Source organism: Aptenodytes patagonicus, chromosome 6, assembly GCF_965638725.1.
Source record: "Aptenodytes patagonicus chromosome 6, bAptPat1.pri.cur, whole genome shotgun sequence".
NCBI lineage: Eukaryota > Metazoa > Chordata > Aves > Sphenisciformes > Spheniscidae > Aptenodytes > Aptenodytes patagonicus.
Window position 1 is genome coordinate 9,000,335 of NC_134954.1, and position 23,771 is coordinate 9,024,105.

A 23,771-nucleotide genomic window follows, 5' to 3' on the forward strand; every position below is an offset into this window, starting at 1 on the left:
TGCTCACCTTAAGTATAAGACAAAGTACATGTCCTGAAGGAAATTACTACACACTCTCCTTTCGAGATTCAGCTGGTTTTGTTACTTTCTTGACTGAAAAAATTAAATCTTCCTTCTGAATCTTTTCGAAGATGTAGGTTATACTAGCCTCTGCACTCAGTGTTAAGTAGCAAAGGCCAAGGTTTACTTAGCCATGGCCAACTGATGTGCTGTTGGCTTGTAATCAGACACTAAAAAGAACAGAAGGCTTAACCAAATTTAATTTGCTATTTTATTTATCCTTATGCTGCTCCTTTATCATACAAGTATTACACATTTATATTATACAGTTAGAAAAACAAGACAATGTTTAGAGCTAGTTTATGAGCTAATCTGACAAATAACCATCAATCCTGAGATGCAAAATAAATCACTGAAGTAGGATTCCGAGTCATTGTTTTTTTTCTGACCTAGTCTGGGACAGAAACAGCAAAGACTGCCATTAGAGATTATAGTATTCAGTAACGCTTGCCAGCTCAGTAGCTGATGGCAGTAATGCTGTGTCAGTGACTGTTTGGTGAAAAAAAACCCCATACAACAAAAAACCCCTGTCATCTCCAACTGCATGAAAAAGCAAAGAACTTCTTAAAAGTAAACTCAAGCATTGAAATCTGGCAGTCTTCTATTTCCAAGATGCTTCTCAGTGCTCAACAGGGAATGATGACATCTGCAATCTGTTTGATTACTTCTTGTGATCATTTATTCCTTGCAAGATCTGGGCTTGATCATCTCCACATTATTGTCTTAGCAGTGTTCATGGGATCAGACCATTTTATCTGATACTGTAGATCCCATCATCGTAAAATTAAAACTTCTGAAGACTTTGCAGCATTGTTTTGGCACTCTCAGAATAACTCCTGCTGTCATCCTTCTTAGGAGACTTGACTCTAAGTAAGATTATTGCTGGGCAAGAGCCTGCAGTGCTACAAATTAGGTCATTAATTGTAAGTTCAAACCCTATGATTTGGCAAAGACCGTTTTGGATAAATAGGCTCAGTGACTGCACTTGGAGTCTCCTTTTAGGAGCATATTCATCATGGGTCATATTGTTAAGCATAAACTGCTGCATTTTTGGTACATTGATTTTAAAAATATATTTCTAGGTATTCTGTATATAAGGATGCTGCAGCTTTACTCAGTTGACTCCAGAGAACCTCATAAAAAATTAGGTGCAGAGTCTGATGCCACATTCATTCTTAAAATGGTCATTGACAACTCAAATTTCTGCACTTTGGAACCGTAACTATGTCTTTTAATCTGAGATGAATATTTATTAATTTTCTAATAAATTTTCACATATTATATGATATGCATATATGTAGTTTTCTGCAAAATAGCAGACATGGAGTCAAAGAACATCTTCAAGATTATCTGCGTCTGAACCCCTTTAATTTGTCTGATCACTTAGGCATAACAGAAGTCAGAACTGAGCTCATAAATTCCATTCTGTATATATTTATATACTGATTCATTTAGAGGCTCCCTGTCGAAACCATCAGTCACCTCAGGACACAGCATCAACAGACAACTAATGTTACATTTAATGCCAGGTACTCGTTAATGAAAACTAAACAGAAGCAAGGGCAGTGATGCAAACACACTACTGTTTCTCAGATAGTTTAGGGACAACATGAAAGGTAAAGCTAAAAATGCTTTTGTATGACTACATTTCATTTGGTCTTCTTGGCCTACATGTAATGCCCACAGTAGTGCTTAACTTACTTAAAAGATATTTACCTCTGATCCTCGCAAGACTAAATTAGGGAATATGCAAGAATCAATGAATGTATTATGTGGAGTATATGTACAACTCTACTGCAACTAGAAATTTCTACACTCTCAGTTCTGCAGACATCTGACTTACTCATAAGTTTCAGTGAAGTGACTGAGCAAAGAACAAGTTCAGTACTTTTACTCTCTGTTGGGAAAAAAAAAAGATAATTAGTACATCCCAACTGTGTTTCCTCTTCCTTTGTCAGAGTCAGCCCGATATTATTCAGGAAGAGGGACAATGCTGTGTGATCAAGACCAGTCACACTGCAACAATATCTGATAGGCATCTACCATTACATAAAGCAACAATAAAGTATTATAAAGTTTGTAATCCAGCAACCAAATTATTGGGAAAAAAAAAAAAAAATCAAAATTCACATACAACAGAAAAGAACAAAGTAAATTAAATTCACTTTCTCATATCAAGAGTTTATCCAGCTCAAGTAGCAAGATTCTTTAGCTTAGCCCACCTTGAGACTTTCAGCTGTTTTCACAGGTGTGGAGTAAAACACACACTATAAAAGTATGCAAATAAAACAAGGCCAAGGGAATAATCTATCAGTTGATCGGTGGGTTGTTCTGGTGTATAACTGATAAAAAGCAGGACAAAACATGTTATAAAAGCAGCATAGAAGAACTGAAAACCTGGGGTTTTTTCTTTAAGAAAAATGTGGGCGCTCTTGGTTCTCATAGGTGCTGCAGCTGTTTCTGCTGACCTGCAGGATCTTGCCTTTGATGGGTAAGAACAGGCAGCAAATTTTATAGTTGCACCATTTCTTCTGCATGAGCAAAAGCCGTTCAACTGACTGACTGACCTGTTTCAAATCCAATCTTTGTGTCCCCCTTCAGGCAGAAGGTGTTTCGTGTGATTCCGCAGAATGATGAGCAGGTGGAAATCATCAATTCCCTTGCCAGCAACATGCAGGTAAAGAACTTGGGGAAGGGGCTATATTGCATTTGAAAGAAACATTTCTCCTTTTGTTCAACTAACATATATCTTAAAAAAAAAACCAAAACATGCTGCTGAATTAAAGACCTAATCTTGATTCCATTCAAGTCAGCTGGAGTGTTTCTTCAGAAGGAACAGGACAAGGTGATAAAGCCAGAGCTATGCAAATAGATTCCAATACCTTCCTAGAAAGGCTGGTTAACCCAGTCTGAATATCGAAGTGCCCACCAGAATTTATTAATAGAATGAGTTAATCTGAAATGCTGTATTCAGTGTGGGGTGCTTTCAAGAATGTATTAGATAAAACATGGAAATTCCAACTACCAGAACTTTTACCATTATAGGCAAAATATTTTGCTCATGTAAATAATCTAAAAATCCACACTCCCAACAGATTGAACTTTTCTTTGGCCTCTAGTCTCTCATGTCATCTTTTCTTTGACTTTCCTTTAAAGCTTCCTTTCTATCCAACCAAGCTGCATGTTTCTTACTGACCTTGATGTAGATATATGATGACACAATGACACGAGAAAAAACAATAAAGACAGAAAATGTGTTTTCAATATTTCTCTTCAGCTTTGATGTTGTAAAATAGCTGTTGGTGAAAAAGACACCATTATCTGTAGGATGAAAGGATGGTATTTTTAACGAAGTACAGATGTGGAGAACTATCATCAACAGGCTAGAATAGCATGCTGAAACAGTATTCTGTAGAAGAATATACTATTGGAATGGCATGCCAATATTAAGAAAATTAATATACCATGCTTGCTTTTAAGTGTGTAGTATAAAGGGATTGTTTGTTTTCTTTTTCTTTTAAGCAAAGAAAATATCCCTGGACTACCATTGTTATACAAAGCAACCAGTCAGGACTGATATAGTAGTATATCCTGGAATAGTCATCTCACTTGAAGACACGTAGTTCATGAATATGCCCACCAGCCCCATTTTCCTTTCCATTCATGAGATGAAAGGCTGAAAAGGCATTATGTTGGCAAACCAGCTTTGCTTTCATTGGCATTTAATAGGGCGCTAAATCCAGAGGTCTGGAAGCTGACTTCGGCAAAAATACGTGAAATAGTAATAGCACTGTCATTTGTCCGTCCTGAACTAAACATCTTCCGAAGGCACAGGTTCCTCATACCAACTTTAGTGAACTGAGTCTTAAAAGCACTCGTACAGACAACAGTCTTTCCCAGCTGATTTATGTAAAGTATTCATGTAGCGTCTCTCTACTGCTGAGTCAGGAGTCCATTTCTATCTAATGCTTACAGGCAAAAACCTCCAACGAAATCTGTACAAAGAATGAAAGAAGTTGTAAAGATAATTATAATATTCACAAGTCTGTATGCACTCAGATGCTGTAGAATACTTGGCATTTGTGAAACTGTCACTGCCATCTCCAGACTTCTGCCACATAAATTGCAGGGCCTAATAAAATCTTCTTAATCAATTTCCAGTTAAAATTTAGGTTGATACTTCTGGCAAGCAAGGTTAGGTCAGTGTAATAGGATAGGAAAGAAATTCGGTATATTAATCACAATCAACATCACCATCACACATACACTCACCTAAAAATCATAGCCATATGTATGTTTTTATTTGTTTATGTATTCATTTGGCCTTCCTTCAGGTTGACTTTTGGCAGCCAGACTCTGTCACACTGGTAAGCCCACAAATGCAAGTTGATTTCCGAGTTGAAGCTGACAAGTCTTTTGAGGTTGAAGATCTTTTGAAAGAAAGTGGAGTGGAGTATAGGTAAGTTTGTTCTCACTACTGTATTTTGAATAGAAGGAGATTAAACACTGGGGAAAACGTGTTTGATCTTTTCATATTTGTCAACTGATCTTCTTGTTACAAACTTCATCCCTGCTGTGGATGCCTCTACAAGGAAAGCTGGGTTCAGCTTTCCTATGGCAGTTCAAATGGACTGTAGCTGCTTTGTGTTAAAGGGGTGAGGTGAAATGTTGATAGAGGTAAGAGACAGGAAGCAAAGACTCACTACCAGGAATTTCCCCGAGGTGAAAGCTCACTGCAGTACACAAGGCTGGAGTATGGAGGGGACAAGAAAGATTTACCACTACAGACAAAATGCGGCAAAGGTCTAGAAAGAGCCAGAAAGCACACCAAACGGGTTTGCATGATAGTATCGGGGAACTGAAGTCAGAAAATGGTGAGCCCCAAGGGCCACCATGAGGGGCTCCCCACTGAGCTCTCTAAGCTGCAGAACGATAGCTAGAGGGGCAAAAAAACCCAACTGGTGACAAAGAGAAGACAGTTGCCAGGTGAAGGCCAAGGGAGTGGGGAGAACAGATTCCCAGGACAGCCTTGGAGTTACTCAAGTCACACAGCAGATCCATGGCAAGGATTTGTCCAAAGAGAGAGCTCTTAATTGGCTTAAATATTTCGTAAGTATATTACCCAGAAGTAGAAAAGCCCTGAGTTTCCATGACCGAATACAACTGCAGCATAAGTAGAGGGAATAGACCACACTGCCACATTACACATCCCTGAGAATGGAAGCATTGTAGTGGGTAGCACTGAGGGAGGGTAAGGAGAAAAAAGCAGGACTGGGCAACTGCTTATACTTCGTGTCTTCCAGTTACTATGCAAGCATTAATCGAGGATGAGAAGTTGACTTTGGGCTGGAGTGGAGTGGGGCTGTCTGTCTTCATTGCTCCTTTAGCTCCACCTGAGCTTTGCAAATTGGCTCGGCCCAGCTTGATTATCAGGCTTCTTCGATGTGTAATGGATATTCTGTCAACATCATGTACTCAGATACTGAAAGTCAGTGTTACTTGATCAAATTCTCATGACTTCATTTGGCTGAGTGCAGAGTTTTTGTCTCTCAGCCCCATTGTTGTTGCTAGCAGACCAAATTCCTTCATTGGACACCACACAGTTCTCACTAAACATAACTTTTATGATCTGCTAAATCCAAGGATGATCCATCCCTAAACTTACTGGCCTCATGTTAACCATGTCTGATTTGGATGCCGCTGGGGGAACAGAATCTAAAAACATTCTAGAAGAAATCATTTTCAATAATGCCACAGCCCGCATACAGCACAGGAATCCAGTTTCAGTGGAATTTCCTCTGGCAAAGGAGGAGTTACTCTACATGTGTTAGTTTTTCCTATAATATTCATGAACTCCTTCAGGTCCATGCACAAATCTTTTGATTGCAACAAAGGCCATAATGTCTGGAAGGTGTCCCTGACAAACTTGAGTGGAGCGTCCTTGTCACAACCCAAGCCGTTACAATTCTTTTGAAGTGCAGCTGCAGTGCCGTGACATCATGTCAACGTAGTCATTTGCACTGTTTGTTCTGAAGGCTGGTGGCGCCTCACAAACTGGCCTCCTGCTCTTCTATCCAAATCACAAATGATCAAGGACATATCCTGTCTGAGTAAGATTTGTAAGAATGTTAAGACAAGCACTGGAAAAACAAGAGGACTTCATTTTTTGATAGCCAAGGTTGAAATATAAGCAAAAGGTCCTCAAGAGTATGCTCGACGATGAGCTGTGCCTTTGTGTCAGCCCCAGGGAAAGATGAACAGGAGAAATCCAACCAATCCTGACAGGGTGCTGGGGTTTTCTTGCCATTGTGTGTTCTACTTTAATAGCCCACCTCACATGCGGTAAAGGAGCTTGGAGGATGGATAATGCCACCTGCAATAGAGTTGGCAAACCACACCCAAACTTTGGAAGCTTGGTTTGACAAAGAATTTCATCAGGCAAACATCTCTGGGTTGCTGCATGGGAGTGTTACGTTGCTGCAGTACTGTTACTGTCTTCCAGTGCCGTAAGTTCAAGAGAGGGCCCTTTTCCTATTGAGACAGAGGCAATCTGGCAACATGAGGTCAGCCCAGAGCTCGTTTTCTACACACGCCCTGTCTCAGCATTGCCATTCTTCCTAAAGCAAACTGTTGCCACCCTGGAGGTTTGTTACTATGGGAGTAAGTAGGCAGGTGCTAATTAGGAGGAAGCTGTTGCTCCCTGATCATTCTCGTGGCAAGGCTGAGGCAGGAAGTAGGTTGAAACTTGAACCTAATATATCTTATTTTCAAATGCATAAATCAATCCCCCCCACGCTTCACTTCACAATCCATGCGGCCTTAATTCCAGGAAGCCCCTGAAATGTCTACCTGGTGCTTACTTTCCTGCTAGCAAATTGTGCTTCTCTTTACACTTTTCATGGTGCCTTATTGCAGAGTTCTGATTGACAACCTGCAGGCTGCACTGGACGCCCAGTTTGACAGCAAAGCTCGTACCACCGGACACAGCTATGAAAAGTACAACAACTGGGAAACGGTAAAGTCTAGAAGTTTGCCACTTTATTAGCTCAGTACCTTAGCCTCTGTAGTCAAAATGGCTTCTGATATGCTTCAAGCCTTCTTCCCTTTTCCTCTTCTGTTCCAACCATTAATATGATAACTCCTTCTCCAAACTTTCCTTCCTTTTCTCCTTTATTGCTCATTACCCAGTTAATCTGTATAACCCATCCCCCTACACCTATTTCCTCTACTTCTGCTCTCAGTGCTGCAAAGAAATTCTGGCAGAAACCCAATGACCACGCTGACATGCTTCGCTGCTAGTCTTTCCTTTTCACTCCTTCTCCCATCTGCTCTGCAAAAAAAATTGATTCCATTCCTTGCCCCAATTCTAACTCATCTTCCACCATAAGCTCTCCCCTCCTCGCTCCTTTTTTCGCAGCCATGCTCATTTTACCTGACACGTAATCTTGACCATGTCACTCTTCACATCTTTGCAGTGGCTCCTTATGATCCATTGCATCACAGTTCTTATACTTAAAAGTGTGACAATCTCCCCTTAATGTCTTTCCTTGCAAAAATCTTTCATTTTTGTGCTGATCATTGCCCACTAAGCACCTGTTACATTTTCAAACAAGAAAATTTGTATTTCCTCTCCAAGTGGTATCTATAGATCATAGACAGAACTAATCAATTTTCTTCCACCAGAACTCTCCTAAAAAACCCCAAAAGTCTCCTTTTACAAGGCTATTTAAAAATAAGAACAAAAGCTCCTCTGACTTTTCAAAGGTTATTGGCATACAAAAACCCACCAACATCCATAACGTCAACCATTATTTCTAGTACTCTCTTGCCAGTTTGTCTAGATCTGTCTGCTGTTTCCCATCTTTTTCTTAGTTCATAGGTTGCTCTTTGGGCATGAAATGCTTTTTTGTGTGCATGTGACTTTTTTGAGAGCTTCTGAAGGCACTTGTAACAAAGGGTATCTGCTCCAATATTAAGACAAGAAAGGCTGTTACTACTTCCCTTAAATAATAAATAGAATGAAGGAGATTTTCTTTTCTTTTGTATCTGGCATTGGTGGACTGTTCCTACAAATCCCTGTCCAGCACTTCTCTCAGTAATTCAAGAACGATGATGAATAAAAGAGCCATGAAACTGAAAAACTTTACAACATGTAGAAGGTTTGAGGCATTCAATCTACTTAGCTTAACAAGAAAAACAGTTTTATTTTGTTAAGGGAGTTTAAGGGTTGACAAGGTCATAACTATACAGGGTTAGCATTCAAAGAGTTTTGTAATCCCCCAGCCATACTCCAATGACGGGTTTAGATAAATTCATACTAGAAGATCTTAATTCAGACATATAGCTCTAGTACAAGTAGGAATTAATTCTTGGAAATCTACAACTATATTAAATATTAGGTCAAGTTAGGTGCTCAGAAGGACCGTTCTGGCTTGAAGTCTGTGAATTAATTACTCTGGACCTGAAGACAGAGACGTCAGTAAACTTAACCTCCTTATTAAACAGATAGCTGCTTGGACCGCTGATATTGCTGCTCAGAACCCAGCCCTTGTCTCTCGCATTGTAATTGGGGAAACATATGAAGGACGGCCAATGTACCTTCTCAAAGTAAGTGCTTTGATTTCTTTGTGCCAGGCTTTTCCTCTGTTAACCTGCACAAGATTGTGATGTCTATTAAAACACTAATGATGCTAAGATAGTAATATACATTTTGCAGAACATCTAATACATTTTGTTGACTACTACTATGATTTTTTCACCCTTTAAGATTTTTTTTTAAAAAGGGGCATAATGAATTATTAGAAGTTCAGACATAAAAATTTAACCACGCTCCTGAGAGCTATTTGAATGATCATCTACCTTTATGTTGTCTCCATCTGTTGTTTGTAAACCCATTTACTCTGAAAGGATCTATAAATGTCAGTCCCTCTAGCAACAGGTAACAAATTTGTTTGTATCTTATCTTCATCATATATAATTTTTTGGCATAACTAAGATACGATGACTTAAATAAAGGTGAAAGGATTAAGAGTACTTGCCCAAAATTGCATAAGCATTTACAATAACGTATCAGTCAAGCAAACAAGATCAACTCTTAGCAACACTACAGGAAATAAATCAACAGTGCAGAATAATCAAATAATTGGGGGGGAAGAAGCTTACCTACATTAATAAAAAAAAAAATTATTAAGAGTCTATTGTTTTAGCTTGACTATCATGGTCAGCTACAGCTGAGAGCACTTCATAGATTTCCATTTAATCAAGGGATGCTATATTTGTATAAAGTTTGACTTTTTAGGTCAGCAAGCTGACTGACTTGTTCTGCATACAAATTATTTTGTTCAAGACCTCGGTTTTCTGTTGTTTTTTTCCTAGATGGGAAAAAGGGGTCCAAATAAGAAGGCCATCTTTATGGATTGTGGTTTCCATGCAAGAGAGTGGATCTCCCCTGCTTTTTGCCAGTGGTTTGTGAAAGAAGACAGTAAGCTTAACGATGAAAAAATATTTTACAAAACGCAGCTATGTTTAAGAAAATCTTAAGCGAGCAGTAAGAGCTGAGGCCACTGCAGATTGCCTTTTTACCTCTAAATACCTGTCCGCACATCCCTTCTCTCACCTCAGATGGTTAGGGTGTAACTACTTAAACCAGATCTTAATGGTCAGACCTGTAATCTTTCAGCATCTTAAGACTACCTAAAAGCATGTGTAAGAGGTACTGACAACTACAAGGGTTACTTACACAGCCTATAAATTCCTTTTTGCACCTGTAGTCAGAGAAAGGTGAGAGACAAGCAAACAGGTCTAGTAATACTATAAACATAGTCATGTTCTTTACAGTCGTAAGGAGTAGGGAATAAGGAAATTCAAGGGCACGTCAGAAGGCATCTGAACGCACGTCAGAACAGCCGACTTCCTTCGGCGTCACGTGCTGTATTCCCTGCACCCAGCTTTACTCAGTTAGGCAACAGAGAGGGTGGAAACCTACCCTCAGCTAAGCACAGAGTGCACTGAGGTTATGCACCCAAGAGAGGCGGAAGACTATAGATGAAGCTCCCTAAACTCCACTCAGGAAGAGGGAAATGCATACACATCCCTTTGAGCTGCCACTTCAAGTTGTACAGAATGGTTTCTAAAACATAGAACCATATTCAGGAAAGAGCTGCACAGGTGAAATTAGCTTCACTTCAGGCTGGGATACTTTAGGCCTTGAACTAAACAATTTTATCATCTCTTTGTCTTTTCCTTCTCCTCACCACCAATATAAAGCAGGTGGAAGTTATCAAATGCTGCACAGTCTTCTCTACAGAGAAGAGGTATATTCCCCCTCAGCGGGGGGAGATCAATCAACTTAGCAGAACAACTCACTGATTGAATCTCAAATTTTGTAAGAATTCCTGCTTGAGGATTAAAAAAAAAAAAAAACAAACAACAAACCCAGAAGCAGCAGCTGGGATTTAAAACCCAAGTAAAGGAAAGCCAAAGTATGTGAGTGAGCCATGCTGGCAGAGGTCTTGGTGGCAAGTATAATCTCAGTCTTATCAGACAGCCATGCGGTTTTGTGTAGGGAGCAGTGGAAATTGAAAGTGACATCTCAGTGGAGTCAATGGGAATGTGATTTCATTATCTTTTAATAAGGCTGCAGACAGTATGTGCTACCATTTTTCTTTTAGCAATTCACGTCACTACAGCTGTCATTTTCACTGTCTGGTCACTTAATTCATGGGTGTACCTGACACCAGCAGTGGCTCTGCGCAGTGGATCCAAGTGTGGATAGGCAGAAGTGCTTTAAAAGCACAGTCCTCTGAACGTCATCAGGGTTTACTTGGGATTGCTTCTAGACATAAAAGTAAAAAAAAACCCTGGAGAAAAACATGAGTAAGGTGGATGTTATATGTATCTCCAAAAAAACCAAGCAGAAAAAAAACAAAACAGGAAAAAGTAAGTTCTAATGATCTGAAACTGCTTTTCTAGATTCTACATCCAACCTTCCCACTTGCTCGTTACAGGACAACGGATGCCTTTCTCCACTGCATTGCTCCCTGTGTTGTCCTTTATGTCTGTGTAAAGTAAAGGAAACATGGGTGCAACGTACTTCTTAGAGCAAATTTCCATGATCATTGCAGGCTCCCTCGACACCGATATAAATCTGTGGACAAGTATACAAAGTGCCAGGCCATGAACAATCGGGATATAGAGGTTTATGGCAGGAGTTCTTATGTTTGTTATTCAATGTATGTGTCTGGAAAAGTGCAGGGAAAAATCTGCCTCCCTGTGAATACGTGCATCCACAGCATTATGACTGGAAATGTGTAAGGATGTTCTTTGGAAATATTCTCTATAATTTTGGTTATTGATGAAATTTCTCTGCACAACAAATATAAAAAATGGGAATAATGATTTTTTCCTTCTCACATAAATTAAACCCAAACCTTTAAGGTGACAGGATGTAGGGAGAATATATGGACAGGAACTTTGCTCTATCTTTAAAAAAGAAGCTAGTAGATGGAAATCTCTTTCCAGTGATTTATTATCCTGTTCAAAATCAACATTGCTTTACCATATAATTTATCTACCAGAATGAGATGGCTTTCTAACAGCAGTGTGGTTTGAGTCAGTGTAAATCCTCTAAGTATATGTAATATCACAGAGCTGCCATCTCATGTGGTGGAGTGACCTGGATGACTCTGCCCACCACATTCATTAATTCCCGATCCAGACCCAGGCCTTTAAATACACACAGGAGATACAGATCTATGAAGGCATCATCAGCTTTTTCTACTTTTTTCCAACTAGGCTCTTGAGACCTATGGAAAAGATACTGTCATGACCACACTTCTCAACAGCTTGGACTTCTATGTTTTGCCTGTTGTTAATATTGATGGTTACATTTACACTTGGACAAAGGTCAGTACATTCTTCTTTCTCCAGAAGAGTATTGCTGGAAAAGCCAACTGTTAGAACTTTCTCTTAGTTTTGATCTATGCTCCACTGTTCTATTTCAGGACCGCATGTGGAGAAAGACACGCTCTAAAAATGCTGGTAGCCGTTGCATTGGTACAGATCCCAACAGGAATTTTAATGCTGGCTGGTGCAGTAAGTGTCTCCTAACAATAGCTGCAAGGGATCATACAGAGGTGCAATAGCCAAGATGTTTAATTATGGATTTTCCCTACCTGATGGTTGGTCCAGCTCAAGCTGGAGTGAAGACCACCAGTCTCCATTGTGGAGTAGCTTGTGTTAAATTTTTGGGGCAGTTTTGGGCAAAAAACAGACTTTGGTTACTCACATCATCAGTATGGCTACTTCTATGAACATATATATACACACACATGTGCATATATATAGGCACTATATATCTACATACATATACACATCTATACACACACACTTCTGTGAGTTCAGAACAGAAACTGAAAGTTTTCTTTTGGTTGGTTTCACTCAGTGGAGAGGGGTCTCTTTTGAGTGGTTTCCACTTGGCTGTTTCCTGGAAGTGTCCTAGAAATGGGGGAGATATGCCAGGAGGGGACTGTTAAGTACTGAAGCAAATCAATATCCCAAATCACCTACATAATATAGGGCTTGACATCAATACTCATGTTCTTCCAACTATGCACACTGTACAGGGCATATTTATTTAGTGCTATGTCACGTTGCCCAGCATCTTAACTACACAATAAAATATTCTCTCCTCTGATATGGCATGTGTGTCAGTAGGATTTCCAAGGCTTATCTACAAAAGTGGTGTAACATGACTGTCCTAACAACCAAATTTTTCATTAAATACTTATTAAATTCACCTTTCTTCCCAGCTGTTGGGGCCTCAAAAAACTCCTGTGATTCCACTTACTGTGGCTCTGCACCTGAGTCTGAAAAGGAGACCAAGGCTTTGGCTGATTTTATTCGTGAACATCGTCCTACAATCAAGGCATACTTGACGATTCACTCCTATTCCCAGATGCTACTGTTTCCTTATTCGTATACTTACAAATTACCATCGAATTACGAGGAACTGGTAAGTCTCTTTTTGTCATTTTGACATAATGAAAAGAATAAGTAAAAATCATCACTTGCTGTTTAGGTCCATTTAACTTCAAGCAGTTTCTTTAACATCTGGAAAGAATCTGTACTGCCAGTTTTTGAAAATTCTTCAGTCTTTCATAGTAAGAACAAGGGAAACAGTGATGGCTTCAAGATAGTTCAAGCACAGGGTAAACTCAAGAGCCTTATTTAATTTCCACATACGTAATGAATTTGCCACAAGGTCAGGTTTGTCTTCCAGTCATGCTATACAGAAATCCACTACTCTGTGCAGCACTGCTTTGTCCTGACTCAAGAGGTTGCTGTGTATGTAGCTTTAATACTTTACATAGAAACATTATGCCCTGTAAGTCAAGCTAATAGCTTGATAGATTGTAATATCTATGAAATGACTGAACTGGTATCATCAACAGCAGACAAGGATCTCTGTCTACCACTTCCTAACGACCCTTAGTTCTCACTGGAGTAAAACGGTGAAACTCCTATTGTTACAGGTTCAGGACAACGAGGCAGTTTTTGTCAAAAGTATAATTAAAAACAGTTAGATACACAACAGGTAAAAAGTTTCAGTTCTGAGGCCTTTCTAAACAGGCCTGGATTCAAACACACCTTTTATTTGGAAGAGGAGAGGATGAATGTGGTGTTTTAAAGGACAACGCCTCTTTTATTCATCCTAGAGAAAGGCCACACCCTAATGCCATTTAAGTAAGATAACAACAGTCTGCAATATTTTTTTTTTTATCCTTAGAAACAGAGAGTGGGGTTAAAACTATTAAATGTGTATAAAAGTTGTAAACATTTTATAAGGCCAAAAATCAGCAATCACGAATAATAAAATGACTTCAGTTCTCTGGCATATTAGCAATTAGAAGCTGTTGTCAGGGAAAGCAACATAGCAAAACAAAACAAACAAATCTTGATTCCCCCCCTTTCCCGGATGCTGCCAAAAGTCCAAGGCAACAACACTCTGTGTTGCTCTGCTGTGCAGGTTTGACAGATTTATGAGTGCTCCCAAATAGATGTCATGATTCTGAACCACAAATACAAACTGGGGCCAACAGTGAAGTTTGTTACAGTTTTTACAGCTTAAAAGAGAGGATGAAATTTAGATGAAGATTTTGTTTTCTGAATTTATATTCCAGAAATTTTTAATTGTAATTACTCCAGGGAACTGTAGTAATTTCTTGTCTTCAGTTTTTACAAAAGCTTCACATTTCACTCACTGCAGTTCAGTCTAAAGTAATAAAACAACACAAAACCCTTGAAGCTGCTTTGTTGTCAAGATCACAAAGTTCCCATGTGTTAAAAATTTGCATGACATTCTGCCCAATTTTTTGAATCAAGAGCAAATGTGATGAAACATAACTAAGAGTACAGCATGTTTCTCACAGTCTTAAATGGAAAAAGCTTACCTTGACAGCTCATTTTTAAAACAATCCTTAACAATAGGAAAGAACCTATGTGCTTTTCTAGGTTTTCAAATTCTTTTATTAAATTAAAATTTTATATTAGCAATGTTCTATTCTAATAGACAGTAAAATTTAATGAATCACCCATACTAAGGTTCTACAATTTTTATCAATAAAAACTCTTCTTTCCTGCCATGGAGGACAATTCTGCTATTACCATTCAGCATAAAAAATAAATAGCTCAGGAATGCGGGCTATATATTTCCCTTCAACCATTTGATTTCACTTTATAAGTTAGTCTTTCCAACATCACTTTATCCTGTATTTTAAATCCGGCACACTGAGCCCAGAGGGAGTTCCATTATTTTCCACTACAAAGCAATCGCAAATCTCACCACCATGACAAGATGACCTTATGAGTGTTTTTCACGTCTTAATTAAGGGAAAATATTTCCTCTATTGGCGATCCCAACAAAAAGACAGCAGGATCCCAGAGGTGTTCAACTTGTGCAGTATCTGATTTTAACAAGGGAAGACTTCTTGCCAAAAATCCTTCTTTTGGAAAATGAGTATCACCCAATCAACATTGCCTGTAGTTGGGATAATTAAACAGAAAAGGCCTAATTCACTCCAATGTCAGTGAATTAAATAGAAAGACTGACTTCAACAGGCTCTGGGTCAGGTTCGAAAGTGCAGCTTTTCAGGTTACTTCAAATAACTAAAACACATTCATTTAAGCTGTGACTAAAGGAAATTTAAGATTTTCAATCAACAATTGTACTTGCTTGAAATGAGACAGCTACCTAAAGAGGTATTATTTTGTATGCCAATTGTTGTGTTTCATGTCTAAAAGTTCTGTCTAGATTTAGAATTTAAAGAAATGCTGAAGAATGAGAATCTCAACTTTTAATAGAAAATGTTTGGGCAAATAAAAGGATCACAAATCATTTTGCAAATGAAGAAGCAAAATTTATAGTGCCATTATCTTAGATGTTATTTTTACTCTGACAGATCTAATAAACTAAAGGAAATATAGTTGCAATTTCTTATCTCTTTCAGTGAGCAACTGGACATGTGCTTAAACAAAACCTCACATGTCTGCTTATCATTAACAACATTTTGTTCCATTGTATTTAATTAAAGGTAGCATAATACTATGGGGCTTATGCTGCATTCCAGTGTCTGAGATATAGAAGGGGACAAAAAGTGAGTAATTTGAGATTGAAGACACTAAGTCTGCAGAAGAGAAAGATCTAGAGAACGCTTGTACCTTCCTTTCCTGCAAGCGGGGGCTCAAAAGACCTCTTCTGTTCGCAGCCTCAAGAAATCACCAGAAGGCATAAAACCATTCTGGTTTTGGTTTCTCAGGTAGAACAGGGCACTCTGAGAATCCCAGACATCCTTTACGTTCCACTGCATTGCTACAGCAAATCAGAACAACCTCAAAGTTATTGTAACTTAGTTTGAGTCGGGGATTAGAACTATCCCTCAACCACCCCCGGCCCTGGGGCATAAAACATGATGAAAGTCACGCACGTCCCTTCCTTCCCACAACTTCCCACTCTTCTCCTTAGATGCAAGAGGATCTCTGAGGATGCCACAAGGATTTTCCCAAAACTTTTCTCCCTTTATTCAGGGTTGTTGTTTTGCTTTTCCCCCCACTCCTGGGGTGTTGCACAAAACTTTCACTGTTATCCAATCAATACTTGAACAACAAAAATAAAAACACTCAAGGCAGGAAAATCTAGGTCAGGAATTTCTCAGAAGTTACGCAACATTCTTGTGATGACACCCTGAAAGAAATATATCCTCCTTTTTGGTGAATCACATTTTGCCTGCTTCATAATCCTCTCTTGACTCATTCTTTACTATACCCTGGAGTGTTCTCCTGCACACAGAATACACACTTGAATCCATCTCCTACAAAGAATCGAAGCATTAGCTTTTCACAATTAAAAAATGTGCTTGGCAAGACCAGTATCTCTCCACACCCCAAAGAGATTCCTTTCATCTTTATTTTACTATTCACATTTTTGTCCTCTTGCAGTAAAGAACTCTGTATTTAATCTCACTTTTCATAAACAGTTCAGCCGATATTTTTTAATCAGTTCATATTTTGGCCTTAGCTTCCTATTAGGTCACCCTACACTTTCCTCATTTTCAGCAGACAAATCTAGCTTTATCAGTTCTTGTTTGTATTTGAAGTGGCTCTGAACTATGATTTGATAGAGCAAAGGAATGTGCATCGTGCCCTTCCTTCCTTTCCAGGTTCAATTCCATTTCTCAGTTAAACAACAAACTCAGTGCCAAATACATGTCTGCAGCCAGCTCATACTCATTGTCAGATTAATGTATGCGTATTATTACAGTTTGGCAGGCTGCAGAATATTATATTAATTTACAACCCAAGATAATTTTCTAGACATGGGATTTCAGTTCTTATTACTTGAAGGCGTACTGGCCACATTGGTTATTGCTTAAGCTCACCGAAATTCACCTTCCTTATTGGGTTGGTCTAGCATTTCATTTCCTCTTGAGTGCTTAGAATAGGATATAGCAGAAAGTGGAGATATGCCCAGAGTCTGTGCAGCCTGCAAGAAGAGTGAATTTCAAATATATTGCATGACTTTGTGAATATCGGTCTGATTATTTAACCTGATGCCTGGCAGCAAAGTCTTTTCACTCCTGACTTTATTCCTGAATGTGTTTAAGATATATGAGACTTGTGGGTAAGAATTTTTGAACAGCAAAAATCCTATCGTCTAAGAGATTCGGACATACCGATGAGGAGTTGCAACCTATGCTGCTGTTGTATCTGTGCTGTTGCAAACTCCTGTGATTGTACTGCTTGTTACGAGTAAATATCAGTAAAGTCAACTGGGAAGCACAACAAACAGGAAAGTGGGCAAGAAAAGCAATATCTGGAATTGGCTTCACAGCTCCTCCACTGAGTTTGCCACAACAGACGTCCCACAAGAGAACTGCTCTGTACCGACAGTTACAATTGTGAAAAGGATGTTTTTAGTAGCAGCGTCTTCCAGATGAAGCTCGTGTATGAGTCTGGCCCAAAGACAAGAGTCTCCAACAGGTGTAGGGCACATTCACCTTAACTCAGTCACACTGGAAACCCTCTCACCAAGGATCGATTTCTTAAACACTCTGTGAGACTGCCACTGAGAAACAGGCTTGCAAAGAAAAAAGAAGCATCATACTGAAGTCCCCCACTTGGCTGGATTCCCTGGACTCTTGAAGGAGATGCTTAACTATGAGCAACAACAGAACAGCGAACTAAATTACACATCAGTCCTGCACTCTTTTGAGGGGAGTCTGTTTTTATTGGCAAAACAAGCCTCAGAAGTTTAGCTTCACTTGGCTAAAGCTAACTTTGCAAATACCACATTTTCAGACTTTGATTACAAAGGAAGTTGAGGGTCGCTTAAGTAGCACATGAGACCAAGGTGGAGTTTTCAGCCTCGGGCAAATCAGTCTGCAGTCCAGTGAGGAAAGAGAGCAAGAGGTCCAGTCAATCAGTGAAAAGGCTTCTCCAGATCACTGTCAGACTGTGAGGGCAAAGGGAGTTGTCCACATGCAGCAGCTGCATAATCAACATCCCTTAAGTGTTTCTAAACAGCCACATTTTGCTGGCAAATCTAGCCTGATGATACAAGAGTAAAATGACAGAGATGCTCCCCAAAAAACTACCAGTTAACACACAGAAGATGCTTAGCCTGATAATTTATCTTGTAGTTCAAAACTCCAGATGTGGTGAGAAAGAGAGGCCAGTAACATATCTTTCATCAAAAGCTAATAACTGAAAAAATAGGTTTAAAGGTTGTGAATTATGTAAGGAAATGGCAACTGAGAACACAACTCCGCTGTCTCACTGGCCCGTGCACTCTGTACACAAGATTAAGCAAAATATTAGTAATTGCTGTGCAAACACAGATGGGTGATCAGCGCAGGGAATACCACCTCTGCTGAAATGACCCGCTCTGCGAGTTCAGCTGCAAGTCAGAAGCTGAAAAGCCATTTCTACTCCCAGTTACAAGGTATTAATTTGGATTTATTTCGAGGACTTCAGGGCGCCTGTTGTTTCTCTGCTACTATAACTCTCAGCAAAATTTTCCTTGCAAGAAAGGGATTCTTAACAGTAAAAAACCAACCAACCAACCAAACTCCAAACAAACCACAACAATTCAGTTAAGCCAGTTGTGCAAAGAGATCTAGAAAAATCACTCAACAGCAAAGAGTATCCCCAAAGGTCATAAAGATAGCAATGTTTCGCCTTGCAGCTGTATTCCAAATAACATACAGGCTTGAAAATCCAAACCACTTTTCAAAAGCTAAATATCACTTTCCCTTTTGGAAAATGTTGGACATTATTTATATACCTCTGCATAAATTTCCATGTTATTTCCTTTTTATGGATGGTTTTGAGTAATTGTGCTATTTAAAAAAAAAAAGAAAAAATTTTCCTCATATTTCGTATTTATACTCACAAGTATTTACTTAATTTTTATTATTCCTGCTGTTTTATATTATATTATTATTAAAAGGTGACTTCAGTTCCTATGAAGTCGAATATTTTTTTTTACCTTTAGGTTTTGGACTATAAATCTATTAGGAAAGCAAATGGTAGAGAGTGACTTAAAGGAAAAAAATCAGATAGCAAAACTTCTGATAAAGTTTCATTTCATGATGAAGTCATAAATGCTCAGTCATGTTTTTCACTTAGAGAGGGTCATTTAAAGTACTACCTCGATCTCCAACCTGGAGGAAGTTGTTTATTTGGATTCCAGGCTCTGAACAGCTGGAAATCTCAGCTGCTCTTTCTACAAATCTCTCTTTTTACAACTTCCTGGCCAATAATAAAAAAAAAAGAATAAAAAAATCCCTCAGGTAAAAAGACTTCCTGACATACTTTTTCTGGTATCTGTTCTGGTATGATTTAAAGCCATCATTTGGCAGCTGAGTGAAAGGAATGCCTTATTCTTCCCAAAGAGCAGCTCTGCTGTTCTATTGCCCCAACCATGCAGTTTACTAAAGAGAGAGCAAATACTAGTTACCAACAGGTCCATACACAGTATCAGACTATCTTTACAAATTTAATTTCCACTTTGCATATATTTGAAAAGAGGAAGAATCAGTTTACATTTAAAAATTCGTTTACTACTGATAGAAGATTTGACTCAATCTCAGCTGCTGATTAAATGTATATATTACAACCAAAAGATGACTGAAGAAAACAAGGTATCACTAGCAGATAGTAGTCTCCAACCTCTACAATCCCCTCAACATGTGTTAAAAATTATTATGGATTTTAGAAAAAACAGCTTGTTAAGGGATTAAAAAAAACCAACCAAACAAAAAAACCCCAACACTGGGGAGAGCTCAGCTACCCCAATTGCTCTGAATCTAAGATTGTGAAATGCAAAGCAACAACATTCTTCCTACAAGTGCTTGTGTTTGGACAACAGAGAGCCCAGAAACTAAACCCCACGTTCAGGTACAGCCAATGTTATAGGTGGAAGGACAAGCTTCGAATACTCTTTGGTCTGCCTTGTTTAAATATTCTTAATGTGCTAAATGACCACAAATTCCTACAGCAAACTCCCATGTTTCTAGGATGTTCAAAATCCAACATTTGCGAATGGGAAAACACTCGCAATTCTCCAATAAAGTAGGCTGCCAGTGCTAATGCAAATGTATTTTGATGCTGTTTTGTAGAAGCTGAGAAAGCTCTCTCACTTAACTAAGATTTCCCAAACATGTTGTCCAATATGCCTTTTCGAGTAATTCACAGGAACACTTGAAGCATAAGGACGAACAAAGAATATTTTACAATATATCTTCCACTGGGAAGTAAGCCAGAGTATAACCTACAGAGAAAGAAGGGGCTTGAGGAAATTCCTAGAACAGTAAGCCATTCAGCTGCAAGCTATAAAGAAAGATATGGCAACTTATTCTTACACTGAACATCTGCTTTCAAAAATCATTCATATTTATCATCTGTTAGTAATAGTTTTCATGTTTTATTACCAACATGCCGTATAATGAAGAACTGGAAAAGCCACACGTTCCAAGGAAAAGCCTGTAATTTTCCTTAATGCAAACATACAAAGCTTCATAGTTACTATTGATGGGCCTGATCCAACCCTCGCTGAAATCAGTGGGAGTTGAATGAGTCCCTCTGTGCACAGGAAATGAATTGAAATTAATGAGACTACATATGGTTCCAAGGTAATTTATGCCTTTTTCTGGCTGTTAATATTTATAAGACCTTAATCTGCTTCCACTTGTATCAGTGTTCAACTCCACTGACTAAGCTGACTCTACTCTGAATTTATAGCTGCATGAATAGAAGGAAAAGAAAGGCTATTGTATGTTCGCAATTTACTCTACCAAGTTATTACTGTTCTCTAAGATTCTCTTATCTCTAAATAAGATTCCTTATTTAGTTTTAATCTTGTACAAGTTTCTTCTAAGTATAGAAAATCCTGTTACCTGTTGTCCCCTTACCTATCCAAACTATACTGGACTATACAGCAGGCTGTACATCAATAGAGCAATACACGGACTGGACTATACTCCATTAAAGCTTGGAGGATGAGCTCTTTACTGATAAGCTCTTTTCAAAACAACAGGACAAGCTGTGTCTTGTCAGCTACTGACACCTATAGTCATTCCGAGAGGTGTATTTTTATTTTCCAAGAGGTGAGTTTTTATTTTCAAATAAAAACTTCCCAAGCATGGCTTTTCAGTTTATTCAACAATGCATTTGCTTAGATTCACTCAGAAAGCTTCTGAAAATCTGCATTTATCATTCTTCTTTTCCTACAGAATTCCATTGCTGATGCCGCCTCCAAACAGCTGGCCAGTTTGTATAGCACCGAATATACATACGGCCCAGGAGCTACAACAATCTGTAAGTACTGGCCTAAATATACTAGCCATCTATATTAACTGCTACTAAGACTACCAAATGCAGTTTTCTAGCGATTCTTGTTCCTCTTCCTAAGTAGTCCCCTTCTTTCTTCACAAGCATATGCTCAGAGGTATATATGGAATCTATAATTTCTAAAATATGGGATGATGTATTCCTTAAGGATCCCAGGGAGTGTGTGACCCCTGGAAGGTAAAGTGATATGGTAAAGTGTTTAGGAATTCATGTGCGTAGCATGAATTCCTAAATCATACACGGCTTAGATCTAAACATAAAAATCTCAAACTGAGATTTTCTACATTTCCAGCATCTCCAAGTCAAAGTGAAAAGACGATGTGAATCCTAAAGAATGGCTTCAACCACTCTGGCAACACAGATAATTATTTCTTTTAGTTTGCATTACAGTCTGAGAAACGTACTAATTACAATTCCATTCTTCTACCCTTCCTGGGAACTCAGCTGTCAGGATATGGCCTTTGCAGCGTCAAAAGCCGAGCTGAGGTTGCCAAACTTAGACTTCTAGAACTTTAATATCTCCTATATTTAAGATCTCTTAATTTCCTTAAATATGGAAACTAATCTCTTTTCCCTATTTCTCTTCCCTTAAATAAATTAAAACACCTTTAAAAAACAGTTTCACCCAATTTTTAGAATATTTATGGAGATTTTTCCTTTAAAAATGTTTTGGTGATGCTTAGCAATTCTGGAGGCTCCTTCCTTAGCAAAAGAGACTTAGACTGGAAAGGGAGGGTTCCATTGGTCCAGAAGAAAAGATGGAGCTGATATCCCAGATCCGCATTTCTTTCAGATCTGTACGAACCTCAGAAAGCTACCCAGTGAGAAGGTATTTGCTTCTGATACCAAATCTTTCTAAACAACCCCACGCAAGCATGCCATTCTCCTGTTCCCTAGACATTCCTCCCATGGTCTCCCCACAATATTGACAAGGAGGGAGCGGTTTAGCTCGTTTACATTCACTTGCATGCATCAGCTGGAAGGAAGCTGACAAATGGCCTAAAATCACAGAAGCTTTTCCATGAGCAGGAGAAATCAATCAATTCACTGAATATTCCTTTTTATCTGTCCTTTCTGCATTTCTGGCTACGTGACTTGACTCCAAAGTATATCACATTTCAATGCGTAGCCACACTTTTCCAGTTAAGCTTAATTTTATTTCTTTATCAACAGATCCTGCTGCAGGGGGCTCTGACGACTGGGCTTACGATCAAGGCATCAAGTACTGTTTCACTTTTGAGCTCCGAGACACTGGTAGATACGGTTTTGTTCTCCCTGAATCTCAGATAAAGCCAACCTGTGAAGAGACTCTACTTGCTGTTAAATATATTGCCAATTATGTCCTTGAGCACTTGTATTAGAATGGAGTTCTAAAAACTGTTAAAGAAGGTTTTATTCAAAGATGCCTTCCTTTTTATTCTTCCCTAACAATAGGTTTTTATTTCTCTGTACTTAACGTTCTTAGTCATATCCTTAGTCCATCATAGGTCAATAAAACTGCAAGTTTGTCAAGAGAAATTGTATCTTTTATTGAGGCAACTGATATAGTCAGGGGGGGGTCTAAAAAGAAAGAGCACAAGAAGCTTAATCAACTTAAGGTAAAGGTTGCCTTAATGATTAAAATCATCTTTACACAGAGCAAACAGGCAAAGCATTAGAACTTACACAGCCTGCACGCTAAACAGAATGAGAACAGCCAGGTGATTCATACAAACGCACTTTCATCCAGCCATTCATTGCCTGTATGGCAACAGCAGCAAGGAAAAGGTCACATCGCATCCTTTTAAAATGATGTTAGCTGTGATATGCTCTTGTGAATTTTCTCAAAACCCACCCTGGATCTGCCCCGTTACTGAAAACTAGTTTGGGTCTGAGGTCACTGCTAGTCCCGTCTGCACTCGGTGCTGAAGCTTATAATTACTATTAGTTTTAAAGACCAAGACTTGATACAAACGATGCTATAAACTACCCTGCGTTTAAAGCTCTCACGCTCACTACAGTAGCGTTTCTCAAAATATTCTCAGAGTCCTGGTACTTCCTGGGGCCCCACATGTTCCTACTGTCATGAGCGGAAGAATCGTAAACAGCCAGAAAGACTAAGTCTGGTGATAAATGATTAACTGTTTCTTTCATGAGAAGCTGTAAAGAATTATCCCCTCCCGATCAATTTTCTGTTCAGGTAACGTGGGTCTGATTGGGTCAGAGTGAGTGAGAGTGATAAATAGTCACTCTGGGCAGCTTTCTCACGCAGCTGCAGAAAATGTGTTTGGCATTTATTAATGCTGTTTAGAGCTTGGCTAATACGG

The 23,771-nt window shown here is 38.8% G+C and overlaps 1 protein-coding gene across 1 annotated transcript; it reads left to right on the forward strand.

Annotated features, from left to right (window-relative positions):
- Positions 1-2,480: 2,480 nt before the first annotated feature.
- On the forward strand, positions 2,481-22,881 carry CPB1 (carboxypeptidase B1). The gene is made up of 11 exons (XM_076340630.1): positions 2,481-2,551; positions 2,662-2,737; positions 4,395-4,519; positions 6,976-7,075; positions 8,566-8,667; positions 9,436-9,535; positions 11,852-11,964; positions 12,063-12,153; positions 12,870-13,072; positions 21,348-21,432; positions 22,639-22,881. Exons 1-11 carry the CDS (start codon positions 2,481-2,483, stop codon positions 22,824-22,826), a joined length of 1,254 nt encoding a protein of 417 aa, XP_076196745.1. The 3' UTR covers positions 22,827-22,881.
- The last annotated feature ends 890 nt before the right edge of the window (positions 22,882-23,771 follow it).